A 23,940-nucleotide genomic window follows, 5' to 3' on the forward strand; every position below is an offset into this window, starting at 1 on the left:
TGTATCCGGAAAACCAAATACGGGGGTTGGCGAGCGAAGCAAGCAAGGGGCGAAGCCCCCTAGTAGTAATAAAAGACAAGTTTAAAAAAGATGCCGTGTCCCATAATGTTAAAATCATCAGTTATAGAAACTGTCAATTCTAAGTCAGTAAACCTCTAAAACTAAGGTAGTGTTTATAGTATTGTACAAGAAACAAACGCCACACTTACGAGACCTTTTAGGATCATTTCTGGCATTCTCTTGTCCTCACATACTATGTAGAGCTTTTAAAGCACCAGCACAAATATTGATTAGAAAAAATTCCTAGTGTCATTTTTTTATACAAGTTATGACACTATTTGTATGTATATTGTAAAATAGATTCATTTGCACACCTAAATAATTAAGTTAAACTCTTTATTATTTTTATAATAGTAAATACTGGGTTTTGAGGAAGATATTAAAAATACTATTTTTTTGTAATTGAAGGTAGGTATAGGTATGCCAATATAATAGAAACATTCATTTTAAAAATTGTCCAGTCTGCACTGGTAATTGTAGTGCTGTTTATTTTTTATACAGATGTTTGTGATTATATTTAATACATAAAATGTGAAATGTGGCAAGTACATTTATCCAAAGTCATATCAAAGACTCAAGTTAATAAATGAAAATCATTCTGTAGCATCAACACACAGGTTAGTCCTTTCCAATGACACTGACCAGTTGTATTGTGCAATTAGACATTCAGATGAGTGTAAACTCTTTCAGAGGGATGGACATTGCAGTATCATACCAGTGACAGAAGCTTCTGCTTTCATTTAGGTTGCTAAATACACCATATTTGTTTCCATATAAATGTACTGTTCTTCTATTACTGAAGTATGTTCTTGAATATCATAATTTTCACTTGCTGCCCAATGTGCTTTGTATTTTGCTTCTAAATACTTGATTGCTTTAAGTGTGGTTATGCCATTATTAATGCCATTAATATTATACAATGCAAAAATTCTTGCTATGGATTGCCATGCAGCCTTGATTGCTTTATTTATATCAGACACATTTCTTATATATGTCAACTATTGTTTCTTGATCAACTGTTGAAAAGACCGCCACTATCTCCATTGCATGTTCTTCTATTATATGACAATTAAAATTCTAAACTTTTTTCCATGCTGCCCTATATAATACACTACGTACTCATTTAGATTCATGCTTAAAGTCATAGATACTCAATCTGTAGATGTTTCAAACTCCTCTGTGCTTTTCAAGGCATAATGGATGTTCTTGACAAAAAAATAACTTGAATTGCAGAGAAAAAAGTGAGACATTTGTGAGTGCACAAAATGGTTTCATGTAGGAGTGGAAACATATTAAATAAGGTTCATTTTGATTTAAATTTTGTGCATTAAATTCTAACAAGTATTTTTCCTTTATAATTTCTTAATATTTAATACCAAATTAAGAATAATGCAGTGTTATCCAATTTTAATAATCTATGATAGCTTATTTATGGGATTCCCTTATACGCAATTACATTACAGATAGTAAATCTACTCGTACGAGAACACTGATTCTTTTTCTGTTTCTATTGTAGGTGTAAATTCTTCAGCCTGACTGAAACACCAGAGGATTATACCATTATTGTTGATGAAGAAGGCTTTAGAGGTAAAGGAACCATTTCTTTCAGAAACTAAACTTTGCCCAGATGAAGCATATCTTTCTGCTCTTAGAAATAATGTGTCTATAATAATAATATGGCACACATTCTTAATAGCTAAAAGCTGTCTTGGATGTGCCCAGAACCAATAGATAAGTAGCTCTGACAACAAATTGATAAGTGGATGTTTTACTGCTATGTTTGCAAACAATGATAGGCACTGATGACTCTTCCATTAAGGAGAATGTTGTTTCAGAGGACTGAATGATTGCTTTTGTTGGTTGTTTCTGATTTTTGCAGACTAACAACTTTGTTTAACATGTTACACTAAAATAGAAGGGATAACCGTTAATGTGATTAATGCTGTATTATCTCCTGATAACCTTTTTTCAGTATAGGAATCGACACTCATTTTCAACTGTGCAGATGTAAACTAAATACACATGACACTAGTTTAAGTTTGGCATTAGCCATGTCCATGTGTGCAATCTATATATGACATTTGGTGTTTTGCAGAGCCTAGTGTTCATAGTGTCTTTTTCAATTAGTAGGGTATCGGACTAGTTGTTAAATTGGTATATTACTTGCTTCTGAGGCTTTACGTGGTCAGTTGAAATACACTCTACTTGAAAAAGCAGCTCTGCTATTAATAAAAAAAAATAATCATGCCTTTAGGAAAATCTGCATCAATGCCTTGTCCATCCAAATCAGTCTTGTGACCTTATAATGATTTATGTGCTTTATGCTATTAATAAAATATCATAACATTGTCAGACCTGCTTAATCCAATTCCATGATGCCTGTTTCAGCAGCAAATATTGTAAGACAGAAACTAAGTACCAACAATTGCCAGACACCACTCAGAGAGGCCAGTTTGGAATTGACAAATTGGGATGAGAGAAGAAAACACATCTAGATATCAGAATATGAATACTCTGCGTACGTAATTACCTGTTGCATGATCCAAGCTCAGAATGTCAAGCCAGTTAAAGAAAATTTATTTTGTTTTTGTGGATTGCTCGAGCATTGGAAAGCCGTGGGGATTACACTGTGCCTCCAGAATGGCTGCTAGCATTACAGAAAAGCTGCTCTAGTTATTCCATGTTTTATGCTTATGTGCTTGATTGTTTCTTAAATGTTGGTAGGTGGGGTTTCAAATGTGAAGCATGCATTTTCTCTTTACTGTTAGGATGCCTTTCTCTTTTTCCCTACTCTTGCACTTTCACTATCCACTCTATCTCACACTTCATGCTGGAAGCACCATCACAGAATATGTAAAGAAGACTATAAAAGTGGCTTGTGAGTTGCAGCTGCTTCTGCCTGTTTCTGTTTCTTTGTCATTCAGTCTCACTTCAACTTGTGAGAAAGGGGAGGAAAAAAGTAAAAGAAAAATTGAATGATGATCTGGGAAGAACTTTACTAAACTAGATAAGATCTATTTATGCCATGCATAGTTCACTCTCTGCAGTATGAGTGCAGTCATTATCTAGTGCAACAAACACCAAAAAATAAATGACTCCTGTAAAGGAGTGCTACACTAACAAATATTTATCATTTCAAGGCTAATCCATGGAGAGAAGGAATACATAGTTCTCAAATTCAAAAATTGCTTATTTATTAAAAACACATGATCTCTTAACAAGTAAATAGACAAAGTTGGGGTACTGCATGTATTTGAGATCCGAAACCAAACTAGTGAAACAAAACCGCTTGCTTAATATTCTTTTCTTAAATTGCTAAGCAACCCCCTCTCCTCTCTCCCCCACCCATCATGGCAACAGCATAGCCTTTCCCTTTAGTAAGGTATTTTTATTCTCGTCAATGATGTTCTAAAGTGCTCTTTGTTGAGGATGTAAAAACAAATTACTAGTTTGACACTGCACATAATTTGAGAAAAGACAGTTAAGACTTTTTCAGCAAAAGCTCCAGAAATTCACCTTTGCTATAGGATTCTACATACTCTGAAATATATGGAGCAATCCTGTTGGGTTAGGAACATGCGCTGATGGTTCAGCATGTGGTGGGTGCAGCAATGCACTACCTGGGTTAGGACCAGAGTGCAGAGGGTGACACCTCAGCACCCCTGTGCAACTACTAAAACAACATGAACCTCAGGAGCTGGAATAGAATATAGAGGTTTTAACCGCAGTCTCATTAAGTCACTCGAATAAAGTGTATATTCAGATTATAGAGAAAGTTGAAGTACTTAAAGAACCTGAAAAGCACTCACAGGCCCCTAGATACTTAGTTTTCTCTCATTGTTCCTACCAGAACCATGACAGGGTTGCAACATCCATCCATCTATTTTCCAACCCGCTGAATCCGAACACAGGGTCACGGGGGTCTGCTGGAGCCAATCCCAGCCAACACAGGGCACAAGGCAGGAACCAATCCTGGGCAGGGTGCCAACCCACCGCAGGGGTTGCAACAGGTATTTTGTAAGACTGTAAGAGCACAAATGCTTTGTTTTTAAAAGAGTAAATGACAGACCACTCTGCACAACACCAGCTTACCCACGCACCTGAAATCGTAAAATGCAGCCCAGCTGCAAGCAACACCATCAGTGTTTTTAATGGTTAAAGCAGGAAGAATTCACTGGCATTGACATTTTTATATCATAAATCATATGATAAACATTGCCTTCTGTAATCACTATGTTGTGTTTTGAATCTAAATTCATTGTAACACTCGTTTTCTTGAGTGTGCCCATTACTGCTAACTCGAGTATCTCATTCTCAATGAAGTACACGTTCTACTTTTTTTGCTCATTACTTCAATTGCATTGTTGTTTCCATTCCTCTGTATTGAAAGGTGTTAGTGTGTGAACATTTGCATTCAGAGGTTCTCTTCATACACATTATGAGAAGTGTGGAAAATGAGGATGACCGGTGAGGAAGGATTCCACATCCCAGATTATCTGCCTCTTAGATATCACATTGTTACAAAACTTAATTTGATTCAGTTGTGCAAAATTGATGTATAATAATCAACAAGCAATTAACATTGAAACTACTGTATTTAGAACACTTTTTTTCTGTATAAAGATTATTGTGATTGGAATGGAGAGGAGCTGGGGCTGGTTTTTTTTGTTTGTTTGTTTTGTTTTGATGAAATATTTTTCATATCCAGATTGACTGAACATTTTTTTATTCACATCCCTAATGGGAAGGCTGAAAAACAGCTAGGAAAGAATGGTTACATAAGCAAGATAAAAGGTGTTATTTAAGTGGCGTAGAAAGTGGTGAACATTGTAATCAGTGTCTAATATTTGTAGGAATTATGATGAAAAGTGAATCTTGTTTGTTTTTTCCAAACCTCCTCAAAACATTTTGATCACCCTTCATACATTAAATCAAGCATCAGTAGATATATGCCAAAAACAATCATGTAGTAGTCATTATCGGTGGTGGTTCAGTAGCTTTATGACTTGTGGATAAAAACTGTCCCTGAATTTACTGGAGTAAGTATTAATGGTCCTGTACATTTTGCCAATACTGAGGGGCATGAAAAGTTAATATGCTTATGTTTTAACATCATCGTTTGCTGTTTTAAGGCAATGTATGTTATATATGTCCTGAACAGAAGGGAGCTGTGTGCCACAAATATTCTTTACAGATTTGAGTTGAACAGGTCCTGAGCATTTCATATTTACTGTTTATCAGTTGATGAGCATAGCTGTAGACATTTCCTCAGATACTTTGAATCTACTTTTTAGTTGCTCTGCATTATATAATTTGCTGTATTGTATAATGGCAACTGCTGTCTATTTTCTTTTAAGATGGTATTTTTCATTATCAGAAGCATAAGTTAGAAACATTGTCATCAAGCTATGAATGAATCTGTGGCTTATTCCAAATGTTTTTTTTTTCAGGTAAAAAAAATACAATAGTTAAACACACAGATATTTTCATGTAATTAACAAAACAAACGAAACACCTTTGTAAATGTGGGATATGAATTCTGTTAAAAGTATATGCTCCTACACGTGTACATTCATTGAAATTATTAAGCTCTTAACATGCAATAAGTCAGTATAAAAATGCTGGGTAGATCTGTGTCATTATTATTTTTTTGGCTTGGTTCAAAGAAGAGATTCTAGATTCATGAAAAAAGCACAAGCAGGTGTGGAGTATGTAACAGCAGATGTCAGTCTCATGTAGAAGCTGGACATTTCACCAAGCACTTTATAGTTAGGGATACTATAATAATGGTATAGTATTCTGAACCTCTGTTAGAAAGAAATAGACAGGAATCTTAAATGTAGTAGTTGTGGTACGTAGAAGGAGGTGCTGGATAAGCTTTCAAAGAAAAAATTCTTATGCAGGAGAACTAGTCAGAAGACTTTCTTTTCCATCATGGAGAAGTTGGTGCCCAAAGAGATGAAAAATAGGTTTCAATTTCTTTTTTTGGATGAATGAAATGAATACTGCATAGTATGTCAGGGAGGTATGCAATAGTTAAGTTATAGACTATAACCTTTAATTACAGTACACCTAAATATGCATTCTAATGTGTAAGGTGATGAAAACAATAAGAGTGGTGGTCTCCTGAGTAGTGGAATAAATGTCATCTAGTCAGATGTGCCTTTCTTCACATTTTTCTCAACATACAGAGCAACACATATGTGGTGTACACGAAAAAAGGGTCTCAGTGTGTATTACTGAAAATAAAGGATTGTGTTAACTCTTATTATAATATAGGGGTTTTTCTTGGGGTGGTGTTTGTCCAGTAATTCCCTATAGGCAGAGTGATATGTCAGTTATTGTGAATGATCATGTGAAGTATTTCTATTACAATAATACAATAATATTGAAACATGAAAATGGCTGTGTACTCATCCATAAGGCATAAATGGTCAAGGAATTGTTAGAGGAGAAATATTGGGGTCAGCAAACTTTTTTTGATGTGAGGCAAAATTGTCAGTAATGAGTCAAACAGTGGGCCATATATAAAATCTAGGTGAGACTATGACCCCAAATAAACACGCATGTTAATCACAGATATTAACTTTAAAAAATAGTTCCTTCAAGATATGGTTAAATTATTAAACTTTTTTTTTAATTTAAGTCTATTAATAGTGATTCTCGAACACCAATAAGAGTAAGTTTAAAAGAAAGTGATTTTGTTATGATTTTGTTCCAGTCATGAACATAAAACTGCTTGTTTTCGTTCAGACTGTTAATATAAAATAAGAATCTGATCATCACACAATTCATTAAATTAAATGATGTGTATCTCTTAGTTTATTTCTCTGTTGCTTTCAGTAATTTTCATTTTTGAAAAAACCTGCTGACAACTCTATGTGGTACCCAAGGATACCATGTGCACAGAATTCTTGTGAAGCCTTGGGAACAAATCCTGAGTAATGTGCAGTTTGTAGAAATCAAGCAAAAATACTTTTGTAAAATTATTTTTAAGTTCATAATTACAGTGTATTTGAGGTCAGTTACTTTCAGTTGCAAGACTTTTGAAAAATTCTGACAAAAAATTCTGAAACGGGTAAAGGAGATGATCAGATTGCAAAATGTATCTGGCCTTTACAGTCCTGAAAATGAGATTCAAATTCACAATAAAGAATGGCAACCTGAGTTGCAAAGTTCTTCACTTCTGTCATAATACTGGTCCTTAAAATTAGGAAAATATACAGGTTTGCTTCTTGCAGTTGACTCGGATTATTGTAAAGTTTGAAGTGTGGAGAAACAGATAAATTAAGAGCTCTGTAGCAAAATTAAAATGAGCTCATCTGGAATGCCTTTATCTTCCTCTTCTGAATCAGTGTTGAAGCTTCTGAAAAACACACAAATTGCCTGAATGCTTGGTTGGGATATTAGTGCTGATAGTTAGATTTTACTCCTTGTGTCACCTAACACACTAGTTGAAATACAGGAAAATTTCATTTTTGTCAATCCACTACCCAAAACTGCTGTCCGTCTAACTTCCTTTTTTCATATTTGTAAACTGCACTCTTTATTCTGATTTGTGTAAAGACCTGGAGGTGCACCCTAAGCACCTTGTTCTATTATAAAATCTGCCAAGCATAAACTTGTATTTTTAATAATACATAAGCAATCAGTTAATACATACATACATACATACATACATACTTACATGGCTGCAAATAGTGAATATTTGTATGTTAAAAGTTTGGTTTAATTAATTACTGTTGGATTACAGTGAATGGCAAATTATTTTGCTTACTCCAGCAAACTGTAGCATCATCTTGTTAAGAACACCTCATGAGTGCCAGAATATTATATATTTCTACGAGAAGCCAGAAGCCTGATTGTACCCAGATCATGGATCAGATTTGGCCAACCGTCTATAGTTTGCTGACCCCTTTCTATTACAATCCTTTCAGTCACCAGATTTCAATGTAGCTGGCTACCTAGATGTTCTAACCCACTTGTCTCTGCATGGCTGTCCCAGATACAGAAATACTTGTGGGGTTTAAATCCTCACCCTGTTAAAAACATAATCAAGAGAACTATTCAAGGCTAACATTCATGCTGGAAGGAATAGAAGCCATGTTTGGTGGTTATGAGGTAAGCAGGGAGAGTGCTTTGGTAGTACTGGAGAGGTAGGCAGGTAAGAGAATCATTTTACCTAGTAAACAGGGATTCAAGAACCTCTGAAGGTAGCCATAGTGAGGTAGCAGAATTTTATTTGGTCAGTTTCCTTTTGGCACTTCTTGGAACGCCTTTATGTTTTTCCTATTTCAACAATTATTTCTAATACACACATCCTTTATAATATAATATAACTTTGACCACTTCGATATTATGATGTTGTAAGGGTAATAAATCCTGTTACACATACCCTACCAGATGGACAATATTTGTTTTTGATGGAAAATGTATACCTTTTTTTTTTTTTTTTAAATCAAGATACCATTACACTAAATTAAAAATATAGCCAAGACATCACTAGTGACATTAACAGAGTCAAGTGCAACATACTTGGCTAACAGTCAATAATTCAGAGTCCACCTTAAGTCCTTGATTTTATTTTGTTGTATCTGAAATACTGATTTCTCAGAATATTATGTGGCATTTTAGACCATTTGGACTGACCTAAAAGGCTATCCTTGCTATTCTGGTGTCTTATGATTAACCTGTCTTATCGATTTGTTGTAGAGCTTCCTGAGTCGGAATTCCTGAGTGTGGCTGAGGCAACTTGGCTGGCCCTCAATGTTGTCTCGGGTGGTGGAAGTAACTCTGGCTCTCAGCCAATCGGAGTCACAAAAATTGCCAAGTCAGTGATTGCACCCCTTGCAGACCACAACATATCAGTGTTCATGTTATCTACATACCAGACTGACTTCATTCTGGTGAGTGCCATAACTCTATTAAACTTTAAGGTAAATGTTTTCATAAGAGGTATAATCACAAAATGGTAGAAAATTAAATTTAGAATAATAAATGTGAAAGGAAAGGACACAAAAGAAAGAGCTGAAAGACGCAGGCTGATTATAGATTAGCTAAAATTAGTGACCTTAATCTTTAATTGGCTTGAAGCTATTGCCTGTTTGGTTAGACTTTAGCGTGAAAAGTTGTTGTAGAATAAAAAAATAAATAAAAATTGCATGTATTTTTATGAAAACTGAGATAAGTCTTAAAAGCAGCTCAGCTAAATATAGTAGTTGAATGTTATTTTCTGTAAAATTTGAAACTTCCTCACTGATCTGTGATGTACTTCTTACTGTAAAATGTCTGATAAGCATTCCTTCTGTAGTTCTTGGCTTGTTGCATTGCATACACAATTATATAAGTTATTTTAAATTTTGGACCAAAATGGTTTATAAGGAAAGTTTGTTTCTGGCAAGCCTTTGTATGTGTTAAGGCACAAATCCAGGTGTCTAGTGTAATAAATGATACAGTTATCAATTACATTTTTTGTTAAATCTTGGGTAGTTATTTCATTAGGTCATATAACATTAAAACATTTCCCCTCCTATTATTATAAATGTAAAAGGATGGAGATTCCTTTATTGTTTAATTCATCATTGTGATGACTTGTATGATCTAGTTTTTACTAGATACCATACCATGACCTCTTATGTTTCTAGTTTAGTTGAGTGCCCTGATTGCTTTAATTTTACTACCACCAGTAGCTTAAAAAAATGCATTTATTTTAAAGTTTTAAAAAAGAAGCATTTTCAGTAATATGTTGCACATGTTTTGTGAACGTACTTGTCAGGAAAATGTGGTGGTACTTTCTTGATCAGACTTTTTCTAGTCTTGTCTGAAGTAGATACCAGTAATATTTATTATAATAAGATATTTTGGACAGTAACAATACTTATGCTGATATACATTAAAATAATGCCTTATATATACTAGAAAATTATTTTCAACATAAAAAGTAATTCAAAAGAATGGCAAAAGAATCAGAACATTCCACCAAAGCTACATTTCTTTAATCAAATAATTAAAATAGAAATTAAAACTATTTTGGCATTCATATGCTTGCATCTTATTAGTAGGAGTATTTTAGTTTGTCACTGTAAAACTAAACTATAGGCTTTTATGCAAGAAACACTATTTTTTTGACAGCTTCAGACTATAGTGTCTCTTTTTTGCAAAGCACAATGAATCTTTCTGGATAATAAATTATCTTTTTCCCCTTTAATCTTTGCCACTGGCATACTGTGTCAGAATTATAATTTGCTTCCATGCTATTTACACAATAAGTTACTTAACCTTCATTTCTGTTCTGTTTGTAACTAATTAGCTATGCAACACATACATTTGTTAATAAACCTTGACTTGTTTAACCATAAGTAGGCTATAACTTAATTTTATGAAATTCTGTCAGGTAGTTTTGCATGTGCATGTAGACTGAATTACAGATTTGCATTCCTGTGGAATGTGATCTCATGTGGATATGTTTAAAATAAGAGTTATCACATCAGTTATGAGGCGGGGGGGGGACTTTAGATCTCCCTGTTTTAAGCAGTGTGTGGTGACACACCTCCCAATGAGGACATGTGTAGAATGTTTAGCTAATATCTTGCTGGAAACTGTGTCTAGATTAGTGAGAAGTTGCTCGTTGATGGAAAATCCTAAGAAGAGTATCGCCAAAACTAGAATAATCTCTCAAAAATAATAATGTCAAACAAATTTAAATAAAAAAGCAAAATAAACAAATGGTGGAAGATTAAATCAGCTACATTTTCCTTAGTGTGATATCTGTCCGAACTTACAACTGTAGCACTTTAAAAAGCAAACTAACCTGACATTCACAACAAACATACTGGTGAACAAGTATTTAAAAAAAAAAAAAGTGTGGATTTTATTTTCTAACATACAGTTAGGTCCATAAATATTTGGACAGAGACAACTTTTTTCTAATTTTGGTTCTGCACATTACCACAATGAATTTTAAATGAAACAACTTAGATGTAGTTGAAGTGCAGACTTTCAGCTTTAATTCAGTGGGGTGAACAAAACGATTGCATTAAAATGTGAGGCAACTAAAGCATTTTTTAACACAATCCCTTCATTTCAGGGGCTCAAAAGTAATTGGACAAATTAAATAACTGGAAATAAAATGTTCATTTCTAATACTTGGTTGAAAACCCTTTGCTGGCAATGACAGCCTGAAGTCTTGAACTCATGGACATCACCAGATGCTGGGTTTCCTCCTTTTTAATGCCAGGCCTTTACTGCAGCGGCTTTCAGTTGCTGTTTGTTTGTGGGCCTTTCTGTCTGAGAAGTTTAGTCTTCAACAAGTGAAATGCATGCTCAATTGGGTTAAGATCAGGTGACTGACTTGGCCATTCAAGAATTTTCCACTTCTTTGCTTTAATACATTCCTGGGTTGCTTTGGCTGTATGTTTTGAGTCATTGTCCATCTGTATCATGAAACGCCGCCCACTCAGTTTGACTACATTTAGCTGGATTTGAGCAGACAGAATGTCTCTGAACACCTCAGAATTCATTTGGCGGCTTCTGTCCTGTGTCACATCATCAATAAACACTAGTGTCCCAGTGCCACTGGCAGCCATGCACGCCCAAGCCATCACACTGCCTCCACCGTGTTTTACAGATGATGTGGTATGCTTTGGATAATGAGCTGTTCCACGCCTTCTCCATACTTTTTTCTTGCCATCATTCTGGTAGAGGTTGATCTTGGTTTCATCTGTCCAAAGAATGTTTTTCCAGAACTGTGCTGCCTTTTTTGAGATGTTCTTTAGCAAAGTCCAATCTAGCCTTTCTATTCTTGATGCTTATGAGTGGCTTGCACCTTGCAGTGCACCCTCTGTATTTACTTTCATGCAGTCTTCTCTTTATGGTAGACTTGGATATCGATACGCCTACCCCCTGGAGAGTGTTGTTCACTTGGTTGGCTGTTGTGAAGGGATTTCTCTTCACCATGGAAATGATTCTGCGATCATCCACCACTGTTGTCTTCTGTGGACATCCAAGTCTTTTTGCGTTGCTGAGTTCACCAGTGCTTTCTTTCTTTCTCAGGATGTACCAAACTGTAGATTTTGCCACTCGTAATATTGTAGCAATTTCTCAGATGGGTTTTTTCTGTTTTCGCAGCTTAAGGATGGCTTCTTTCACCTGCATGGAGAGCTCCTTTGACCGCATGTTGTCTGTTCACAGCAAAATCTTCCACATGCAAGCACCACACCTCAAATCAATTCCAGGCCTTTTATCTGCTTAATTGATAATGACATAACGACGGACTTGCCCACACCTGCCCATGAAATAGCCTTTGAGTCAATTGTCCAATTACTTTTGAGCCCCTGAAATGAAGAGATTGTGTTAAAAAAATGCTTTAGTTGCCTGACATTTTTATGCAATCGTTCTATTCACCCCACTGAATTAAAGCTGAAAGTCTGCACTTCAACTGCATCCGAGTTGTTTCATTTAAAATTCATTGTGGTAATGTACAGAACCAAAATTAGAAAAAAGTTGTGTCTGTCCAAATATTTATGGACCTAACTGTATAGGATCTTATGATAATGGCTTCTGTCAAATACTTTACTTAATTTATGCATTATTTAATTAACACATAGAGGCACATTTTCCAGCTTGGTGGTGTAAGGTGTAATTTTGGTAACAAGAGTAGGACTGAAGTTGGTTCTCTGCTTAATCAAGCAGTTCTCTAGGAAAAAGTATGACAGTTTGACTTATAAAATAATTATCAATATGTTGTTGCAAGTCTGCTCTGGTCTGAATTAAAGCCTCTCTTCTCTTCTTAATGTTTCTGTCCAGCCTGATCCCATGATTTGTGTTTTGCAATAAAACAAATCAGGGGATCAGACTTGACAGAAACATTAAGAAGGTCTAGGCTGTTTTATTCCAGTATCATGACTGTCTTTGCTCTTGCCATCACTGACTATACCTGAATTGCATGGTAATGCAAATGTTGCAGCTTAGCTAAATGAGTTGTCATTCAGGTGTTTTTAATACAGTATATAAACTGTAAGTAACTAAACATAGCCCATGGTTTTTACAACCAAATTTTTATATATCGTAAATGGGATCAGTTCCAGTTTACATACTAATGATTTCTGTACCCCTTCTCTTGCTACAATGTTTGTTCTCCTTACTTTTAAGTAAAAAACAAATTCTTGAATCAGCATCAGATACTAATAGTCAAATTGGGACTAAAATGCAACTTAATAAAATGAGCTCCTTCCCAGTCCATCTTGGCAATGATCTCATCAGACCTGCCTCTGCTGTAAAAAATCTTGGTGTCATTTTTGATTCCTCCCTCACTTATTCCGCCCACATAAATCACATTAAGAAACTTTCTTACTTTCACCTCCGTAACATATCCCATGTTCGCTCCTTCCTCTCCTTCTCTAATGCTGAGAAACTTGTCCATGCTTTTATCACATCCCGCATCGATTATTGTAATTCCCTACTGGCAGGTGCCCCTTCTAATCTTATATCACAGCTCCAGCTTATTTAAAACTCAGCTGCAAGAGTCCTTACTCGAACCAGCAGCAGCGAGCACATCACACCCATCCTGCTCCGTCTTCACTGGCTCCCTGTGTCCTACAGAATTGAATATAAAATCCTACTAATAACCTACAAAGCTTTAAATAACCTCGCGCCAAACTACATCAGTGACCTCCTCCATCACTATGTGCCTGCCCGCCCGCTAAGGTCCTCTGATTCTGGTAATCTTGTTGTGCCCCTCACTAATCTACACTCTATGGGTGACAGGGCCTTCAGCTGTATAGCGCCCAGACTCTGGAATGACCTACCAAAATTAATCAGGTCAGCTGACTCCATGAATTCTTTTAAAAAACAACTCAAAACTCATCTGTTCAGGAAGGCTTTTAGCTCTACTTGACTTTATTACCTTTCTCTCAGTTTACTTCTCTGTCAAGATGCCAATGTAACCTGTATGTGTGTGCTAGACCATCAATTATGTTGTCTGTTTTTTTTTTCAGAATTTACTGTCTTAATCTTCTTTATTTATTTATCTGGTTTGTACAATGCTATATACTGTATATTCTGCCGTTCTTTATTATATTCTGTAAGTGCCTTGAGCATGGGAAAGGCACTATATAAATAAAATGTATTATTATTATTATTAGTCATTAAAATAAATATTTACTTGGACTACTTTGCAGCTATTGAACTGACTTCTCCTGCAGCCTTCCTTTTTTTTTAGGGATAACTTCATTTTGCTCTTGTAGTGGTTAGTTCTCACAAAGAAATATTTAGCATTTTTTGCCAGTTGCCAGCATTTTTATTGTTTTGGTATTTCTTATGATCAAGGTACGAGAACGGGACCTGCCTTTGGTTATGCATACCCTGGCCGCGGAGTTTACACTACTGCGTGTTATCAATGGAGAGACAGTTGCAGCTAACAGCCTGGCAGTAACCAATGGATTCGTGAAGCCCAAGCTAGGTATAGAGATCATCATTACTTTTTTAGTTTTTTCCTATACTGTAAATTCATCATTCCAGGTTATTTATTAGAATAAATAAAATATTGAATTACTTTATTGTAATGGAGTGGTAAAACTCGCATACCATCTAAGCCTTTGGTGAAGATGCATCAGTCTGCATCAAGTTGTGCAGAAACAGGGCCAGAATTCCAGGAGGAACATGATCTATGAGCTAAGAAAAGATGTTGTATGGAAATTAAGATCAGGTTCTTAATTAGTATAATTTGGATGCATTCACTTTTAGCTGCCTTCAATACCCTGAACAATTTTTTATACAGTTACCTTGTGTGATATTGAGAGTAAGCAAATAAACAAATAGTACAGAATAAAATAAGGAGCTTTTTTACAGTTTGCTATGTATTTTTACTTCATCTAACTTGTCAGTGATTAGACTTCATCTTCAGTGAAGGCTTAGAAACCACTCACAGTTTGTCCCAATTATGAAGGTGTTATAGTAGCATTATTGGGATTAATATTTCTGAGGAATCACTGCATTTTTATATTTATTGTACTGAATACTTTCCACAACCTAATTGGGTACATTTTTTGGCACTGATCTGATAGAAACCAAATATAAAATAAATTAAGAAATACATATTGTACCAGATTAAATACTCCAGTATATTAAAAACAACATTTTTATTGTGTTCAATATTAATTTAGAAACGTAATGGCAATAAAAATAATTTATTCTTGAAGTTATATTAGGCATCATTTTTGGAATGTTTAAAGGTTATAAATTAAACCTTAAAACTTGTAGGGGTGTTCAATATTTCCATTGTAAACATTCTAATTATTTTATAAAATGCTAAGTGTAGTGATTTAAGGTGAATTTTATGGGAAGAAGTTGGACATAATTTCACATTTAGATATTATAATTTGGTGTTCATCATACATCTGAATATATCAAAATCCGTTCACTTCTCACATTAGTTCAAGTCTGTTTTCTCTCTCTTTCCTATATTTAAGGTTCCAACAAACAACAGAAATAAATTTAAATATAAAGGTGACACGGGTGGCTTTCAGCCCTTGTCTTATCAAGTTTACTGGTGGCTGAATGTTGCTATGAAGTTCAAACCTGATGATATCTTTAGTAAATAAAAAACAAGTTGAGACTGGTTGTTTTAGGGACAGTTCATATATCAACCAACAGAGTATCTCAGAATGTTGGGTACTTTCTTGTTAGTAGTTGAAGACATCTCTGTGTGTTGTATTTATATATTTTTGTGTATCAGGTTCTATTTGACTACCACTATCTATCTATAGTTCTGTTTTAAAGGGTTTTTATTTTTAACATCTGAAACGTTTAAGGTCTTCATATGACAGTGTACAGTTTAATGGAAAGCATGTGTTTTACTGCAAATGCAAATCCAAGGTCTTGGATACTGAAAGCTCCTTTTCTCAAATGGTTTCCAACATGACTTTTGTTGCTGGGTAACGTTAAATCTTGCAGTTACTCTATAACTTGGATTGGGTTCAGGTAATTGGGCAGAAATTAAAAATGAGCAAATGAACGCAACTGGGCACTCAATAGAAAAAAATGATCCTAAATACTCCCAAGAGCAGAAAAATACCATTTTGCTTTGCTATATGTATTATATTGCAAATACAAAATAAAAGGAACATGTATAAAAGTGCTTTCCTGTTAATGATAGATATGTATGTGTTTGTGTGTGTAATAGGTTATTTATTGTCATAAAATTGTGTATATTGGTAGAACAGGGGATAAAGAGAAAGGTACAAATATATTTCCATTGGTGATATTGCTGAGTATGTGCATGTTTGGAAATGAATCTGCAGCTGGGAAATGTGAGTTTTTTGGGTTTTTTTTGTAGCATACTTAATGCTTTTATGTTTGTTTACAGTTCAGAGGCCTATTATTCATCCACTGTCCAGTCCCAGCAATATGTTCTGTGTGACAAGCCTTGACCCCGAAACACTGCCCTCTGTTGCCACTTTGCTGATGGATGTTATGTTTTATTCTGGAGGGTAAGTGCTTTATTCTGCTTGGTTATTTTTTGAAGCTTCTTACTTTGTGAAAACAAACTTACCAAAAATTCTTCTTAATTGATTACAGTAAAATCTTTGGTACAGTATGTCTTTATGATAACATTTGTGCCCAGGTATTTAACATTTTTGTCATAGACTTTTCTAACATCCAAAGAACCAAAGGTGTTTTTGTCAATTAAATAGTCTTTACTTGTCATTTTAGGATTGTATCTTGTAGTACTTGTATAAATTAATACTTTCTGACAGTTTTGTACTTATCCAGAAGAGCTGCCTGGTGTTTACAACATGCACAACTAGTTTGTCGTAGTCTTTTGAACTGAGTAATCACTATGTCCTGTACCAAAAGAAACAATGAACTTTCTTCAGACAGTGAATTATAGACTATGGTCAAGGTTTAGATGTATAGCATAGTTGATTGATTTTAAGAATTTTATCCCACTAGTTGTGTCATAATAACTTAGAATTTATATATAGTTTATTAAAATATTGGCAAAAGTATAAATTGGTAATTCAACAGCCACCTGTGTTTTTATCACCAGTTGTCAATAATCTAATAAAGTTAAGACGTAGCGTTTTTTTTTCTTTATTTCTATTTGATTCTGTGCAATAATTAGCACAGGGTAAAGAATTTTAAAAAGTGTTGACAATTGCCACATTCTTCATCATCTTGATCACACAAAACCTGTCCCCACAGATTCCCTGACATACTTACCTGTGGGTGTACCTTTTGTATACAAGATGGGAAAACTAGCAGTGGCCATAGGGTGAACCAAAATGAAAATTCTTAGCTGAAGCTGAATCCCAGGAAACACTGGGCCAAATACTGAATGTCAAATATATTTTATCAGTTTTTTTAGCCTTTTAATTTATGCTTTCTAATTAAATTGAATTATAAGTTGAAGAAAAATACTCTTCAAAGAGAACATTTTTTAAAAACTGAATTGAAAACCAATAACTTGATACATAATAATATAAAACAGTCATAAAATGTGAGTGGAGTTAGCATTTCAGGGTGCTTTATCTATTCCTTGAGTAGCAACTCATATGGATTCATTTTGATTATTAAGCCCAGCTTGTTTAAATAGCATTACTCTGTGTCACAATTTAGTTTTCCCCCCTTCTCCCTTCCATGTCTATTTGCTTTTCCTTCAGTTAAAACATTGTGTTTTAACTTGATAGGTCACTACTGCTTGTTTCTCTTCTAAAAGTGACAGCCTTGCCCTACAGTTCAATTTATTGTGACATATTGCTTATTCCTCCTAGAACATGTGATATTGTTTCAAAGCATCATCCATAACCAGTGTCGATCAATAATGCAGTGTCATACATTTGGTCAAAAAAATTCTGCATGTTTACTCACTAGACCGAATGCTGAACACACCATTTTTGACCAAGTATTTTTAGTGATGGAAAGTTCGGTACATACCTATTTTTTTCTTTGCTATTATTTAGTGTTGGTGCTGCTGTTACATTGTGCATGTGCACTAAAGACACAGACATTATGCAGTGACATACTAAAAATGTTTTCAAACAAATGCATTGTTTGAAATATTTTTTAAAAGGTCTCTTATTGGGTGTGTGAGTGAATTACAGGAAGGAAGTGTTTCTGTTCGAAGCAGATAGTATTGATTATAAGAATTTTTTATCCTTTGTTATATTTTTTACTATAGAATATGGGAATTCCTCAGCATCTTATGCTGGATCCAGAATTTTTCAATGAAGACCACATTTTGGAGGCCTTTTTCATTCTGAATGTTTTGAGACATGTCTATGGAACACTTATTTTATTCCTAATTAATCGTAGAATCGCAAAATATTTTAAACCATGCTTTCATATATTGGAAAAAAATTGTTTTGCATAGTTCAGCCATTACACACTGGTATGGAAAGGAAATGATGGTACTTGAGCAGTAGCACTGACTAGTGAAGTTGCTGCTGTCCTTATGTCCAAAGAATCCTTTTGTATGCAACATTAGTAAGGAGTAGCTTTTTAATATGTGGTCTCAGGAGCATTTTGTATTTACTGGAATGACCGCAGACTACTCATGCATGTGGAGTGCTGTCCAAAGGTGTCTGGACACATCCAAAACTTTATAAATTACTTACTTATCCATCATTTTTACTGAAATATACTCATGCTTTGCTTTTTTCTATATTAGAGATTGAATATTCATACAGATATCAAAAATATTTCTTACTGATAGGAAAAACAAAATTAGACTGCATCACTGCTTAACTGAACAAAGGGTATTTCAAGATTGATGGAAGATTCATTGTATAAACTGTTGAAATGAGAAATAGGCTGCATAAATTGTACCATATGGAAAAAAAAACAATCACAATTTGATTTTTCGTCTCCTTAGTGTAATTTTTATAATAAAGCCATAGAGATAGGATTTCTTATAAACAACTTATTTCTGCTTGATTAAAAATATGATACTTATTGCTTGTACAGTTACAAAACCAGTAATCCACATCCTAAATATTTTTTGCAGAATGAAAGAATCAGCAGTGGCAGAAGATTCTGGTCATATTCGTTTTTTCTCCTTTTCTTTGATAGAGGGCTACATTTCCTTGGTCATGGATGTGCAGACTCAACAGAGGTGAGATAGGCCTTATAGTTGAGGAGGGAGTGTTAAGAGACAGAGAGAGAGAGAGAGGAGGACTAACTGTGAGGAGGGGAGACATGTTGCTTTCCTGTCACAGTTTCTGTTGGTACATCATTTTTAAGTTTTCTTCCAAAAATGATAAAATTGTCTTATTATTTGGACCACTGAAAATTTTAAAATGTTTTCATAGAACTTCTTTATCTGTCTTTTAAGTCTTAGTTCACTCTAAACTTGACTTGAAACTAGACTGGCAACTCTAGATTGAAGAGGCAGTATGCAGAACAGTACTGTACTAGGTCTATTGTAACTTTCTTATTCCACCATCTGATGTTTAAAATATTTTGTTAGATTCCCCAACAACGTTCTCTTCACAAGCGCTTCAGGAGAACTTTGGAAAATGGTGCGAATTGGAGGGCAGCCACTTGGATTCGGTACGCTACATGTTAGAATTCCTTTGGTGTTAAAATTATTTAACATTTTATATGGTGTTTCTTGGTTGCAGTAAATGATAGTTTTACCTATTAGAAGGTAAATGTCTGCATAGGAATAAAATGTCCCAGCAACAGGTTGTATGGGTTTACTTGCAAAGAGAAAATTGTCAGTTTCACCATTTGTAACTGTCCTGAGCCTAATGTCATCTGTCAGTTTCATAAGTTAAAATATATGTTTACATATTTCTCCACTTTTTGGTTATTTCACATAACGCTACCTCCCCACCCCCAGATGAGTGTGGAATAGTGGCCCAGATCTCTGAACCTCTTGCTGCTGCTGACATTCCTGCTTATTATATCAGCACTTTCAAGTTTGACCATGCACTGGTAAGTTTTTCTTTTCTTTGAATATATTTATTTTTTTAGCAGTAATGATCAGTGAATTTATTGAATAATTTGAATAGGGTATGCTGTAAAATGACCTGATGGAGCGTCAAAGTGACCTTTTCAATGTGGATCAATAAAATTAATTTAAAAAGAGCAAAATCACTTTCTTAAATATTTGGAACCTTAAAGAAGTAGTTTAAATTCTTATTTGCTCTTTTCAAATCATGATTGGGCATTAAATAAATATAAGCACTAAAATACATGGAAAATGTAACCTGCATAATTAATTTTCTTTACCAGTTAAACAACAACAGAAATCATATTTTAGACAATATCGTTTTAAAATAACATATCTCCTTATTTTTAAAGATTTTGATAATGTGGTTTGTTTAAAAAATACCTTTTGTAAAAAAATGTGTTGTTATCAGTAGATGGTTGTGTTGTCTTTATAGTATTGTGTGTTGTTAAGCTGTGTAAATACAGTATGTTGTAATTGTTTTCATTCACAGGAACTTTTTTTACATAATATAACATACCTGAAGTTTTTTTTTTAGATTTTTGACATAGTCATGCTGTGCCTGAGCAGGGTTCAGACTAGTAATTGCTTGTTAAATATGCAAGTTTGGAAAAATGTTAACAATTACCAAATTATGTACATGTCTTGCAGTATTCCTTCTTATAACAAAAAGTTCATGCCTTGATACTTTATGCAATGAGACATGACTGCTAACATTATTTTGTCTTAACACTGTGTATATTTGTGTCAAGAAAGGCATTTTTTATTCCTTCAAAAACTGTGTCACTTCACAGTAATGTGTTAAAATGAGCTTTGACAGTAAATCTCTCTATTATAAAAAAAAAAAAAGAATCCTGCAGAGAAACAGTAGGGCGTCGAGATGTGATCTTCACGTGAAGATCACGGAAGACACTTAAAAGACCCGCGAGACTAAAGAGACTGGTCATGGAGCGTCTCGCAGGGACCTTAAACATGAGACTTTGTGCCAAGAGATTGACCCAGGACTGTCTCGCGATGACATAGAACATGAGATTCTTGCAAGACACGCCCTACTTACAACCAAATAAGAGCAAGGGGCGGGCAACACACTCAGTCGTGTTTTGGCTTTGAGCCCACACAGATCCAGCGCATATAAATCGTATAAGGACAATACGTTATAGATGAAACGTAGATGACTAAGCGAAGAAGAAAGCAGCGTAGAGAAAAGAGACTCAAAAGCGTTGGAGAGACAAAAAAGAAGAAGAATAATCTAGGTGCAAATTCAGAAAATAAGAAAAGTAATTATCAGCTTGGAACAAGTGGAATTGAAAAAAAAGCATGTCCAATCCGGATGTTGGCGCTATACACATGCAGAGCAGGTTAGAGATTATGAAAGCAATGGAACTTGAAAGGCTCAAAAAAAAAAAACGTTGGCGTGATACACATGTGGAGAAAGTTAAAGAATATGAAAGTAGGAAAATTAGAAAGTATAAAAAAAAAAAAAGAAAGTAAAGATCGCAGTAGCACAAACAAACGGAAATTATTACTCAAAAAAGGGAAAATAATCACCATGGACCAGGTATCATTGAAACAAAAGCAGGAAAAAGCGAGGTCAGAAATAAAAGAGTAGAAAACAAAGTAAAACGTCATAAAGAGGTTAAAAAACAAGGGGGCCAAACACATGCAGAGCAGGTTAGAGATAATGAAAACTGGAATTCAAAAGCCTCAAAAAAAACGTAGGTGCGAAACACATGCAGAGCAAGATACAGAATATGAAAGCAGAAAAAAATGACTGTCAAAACAAAGAAAGTAAACATTGCATTAGCGCAAAGAAAGAGAAATTATTACTCGGAGAAATAACGAAAGGGCGAATAGCGATCGAATATATGGACATAGGTGATATGTCAGAAGTATGTAAATATTGTAAGGCTTTGAAGTTTAAGTCAAGAGAATTTCAAACACGGAGTTTACCTCACATGCATTTATTGGTTACTTTGCAAAAAAAAAAGATTAACTGCTGATGATGTAGATCGTTTTGTCTGTGCTGAAATTCTAAACAGAGAAACCTGTTCTGAATTATGCTACAAAGTCATTAAACACATGTCTCACTGACCTCATTAAAAAGATTGAGCACATTGGGACTTGAAAGATTCCAAATATTGTTTTTTTTTACAGAAGTTCAGAAATAAAAGTGAAACTAATGAAATAGCAACAATTCAAAGAAAAAAAATCTTAAAAGTGTGTATCCGGAAAAACAAAAACGGGGGTTGGCAAGCAAAGCGAGCAGGGGGCAAAGCCCCCTAGTATTACTTAACATTTGAAGTAAAGGATTCATCTTTGTAGAAAGACATTTTTGTTTGCAAAGATAAAATTATTTTATCTTTTCAGAAGAGATTTGTGCAACATGATGCATCTACACTGTGCTTAAACCAGTTTTATGTCTGTGATTTTTGTGGTGTGATATTTCTCCTTTAGTTTTTTTTTTTTTTTTTTTAAATGACCTTCAAAAGTATAATATCAGGTACAATATCAGAAACAACCTTCGTGTTGATGGACCCTTAGTTCCAATCTTCTGGTAGTAGCATACAGTGTCGGTGCTTTTGTCCTTAATTTCTTTCTTGGTTTTTTGTGATCTTTGCAAAGAAAATTCTGTCTAAAATGATGTTTTTTAAAACATAAAATCTAAAAGTTATCTCACTATATTAAAAGTATGTTTATAGTTTTCAATGCCTTTATAAAAGCCTTTATAGCGCAGACCACAATTTGACTGTCTGTTTCAGTTCCTATCATTGCTATTTTTTTTTTTATTTCATGTTATACACAAAAGATAAAGTTTTTGTTTTTGTGCCCTCCTTTTTGTGATTATGTTTTTGATTGGCAGGAACAAGTTATTATTGTCAGGGCAGAGTAAGGTCCTAGTTGCTAGCATGCATTTCTCCTCTGATCTAAATGTAAAATTCCACACATTATGCTTAATTTGTCTCATATTATTTAGCAAACTCATGCCATGCATTCTGTAGCTACCTTGATGTGCATTCTAAGTTAAAATACCCTCATAATGTTGTATATTGGGTTTTCTCATCATCATATGGATATTAAAGCATAAAGGTGTTGTGTTCTTGTACTGTGAATCTCTCTTTCTTGCACTCTTTTTCTCGTTTATTAAACTTTACTGAGTTCTGTTACATAGACACGGATATTTTGACTTAGGAACTGCATTCTAGCTCCAGTTTTAGTCCTCGAAGGCTGCAGTAGTTGTAGGGTTTTGCATCAACTAATAATCCACATTAGAACCCAGTTGCTGCTGTTAACAAGTTATTTAATTCAATGTTTCATTAGCTTGTCAGTCCCACCTGGTCAGACTTTCCTGATATTGCAGATTACTTTTTGGATGACTGATTACAGGTCCTGTGTAAGTATCTTCTCTAACAGTTACAAATTGGAGTGCATTAAAGAAATCAAGAAGGCTCCTTATCTTGTTTTAGTTTAATCAAAGTATACATTTTATGTAGGAAATAACAGAATTTATGTTCTGGACCTTGAACTTTATTATTTTATAATTTAGAGATTTTTAGATGGGAGGATTTCAGGATCTGAAGGCCTCTCCTTATACGAGGAGGGACCCAAAAATAACCGGAAATAAATAAATAAACTAACAACAACAAAATTCCGGTTATTTTTGGGTCCCCCCTCGTATACAGACTCCAAAGCTTCCTTAAATACAGTGGGAGGGGTCTAATATAAAAGCTACTTCCTCAAGGAGTTTGGGGAAGCCCTGGGCTTCTGAAAAGGAAGATTTTTTTTAATTTAATAATTTTGAATAAAATTGAAAAACCTTTAACATTAATATAATAGTTAAGGAGCCCGAATTTGGTTTTGACTGAAATAGAAGTAATTGAAATGAGTCACCTCTTGTAAGTGGCATCTTGCTTGGTTTAGTGTTAATCATA

General features: G+C 34.5%; 1 protein-coding gene across 3 annotated transcripts in view; it reads left to right on the forward strand.

Annotated features, from left to right (window-relative positions):
• castor2 (cytosolic arginine sensor for mTORC1 subunit 2) overlaps positions 1–23,940 on the forward strand; it is a 186,724-nt gene that overhangs the window by 51,139 nt on the left and 111,645 nt on the right. For 2 of the 3 annotated variants that reach the window (XR_007935657.1, XM_028806911.2), the window contains exons 2-8: positions 1,577–1,647; positions 8,773–8,966; positions 14,386–14,518; positions 16,424–16,547; positions 19,064–19,171; positions 19,526–19,608; positions 19,901–19,995. Coding sequence is in view for 2 of the 3 variants with exons in the window: in XM_028806911.2 (XP_028662744.1) it covers positions 1,577–1,647; positions 8,773–8,966; positions 14,386–14,518; positions 16,424–16,547; positions 19,064–19,171; positions 19,526–19,608; positions 19,901–19,995 (808 nt within the window). In the remaining variant the exon portion in view is untranslated. The remainder of the gene's footprint in view (positions 1–1,576; positions 1,648–8,772; positions 8,967–14,385; positions 14,519–16,423; positions 16,548–19,063; positions 19,172–19,525; positions 19,609–19,900; positions 19,996–23,940) is intronic. The other variant, XM_051930957.1, reaches the window with a different exon arrangement.

This window comes from Erpetoichthys calabaricus, chromosome 8, assembly GCF_900747795.2.
Source record: "Erpetoichthys calabaricus chromosome 8, fErpCal1.3, whole genome shotgun sequence".
Taxonomy (NCBI): Eukaryota; Metazoa; Chordata; class Cladistia; order Polypteriformes; family Polypteridae; genus Erpetoichthys; species Erpetoichthys calabaricus.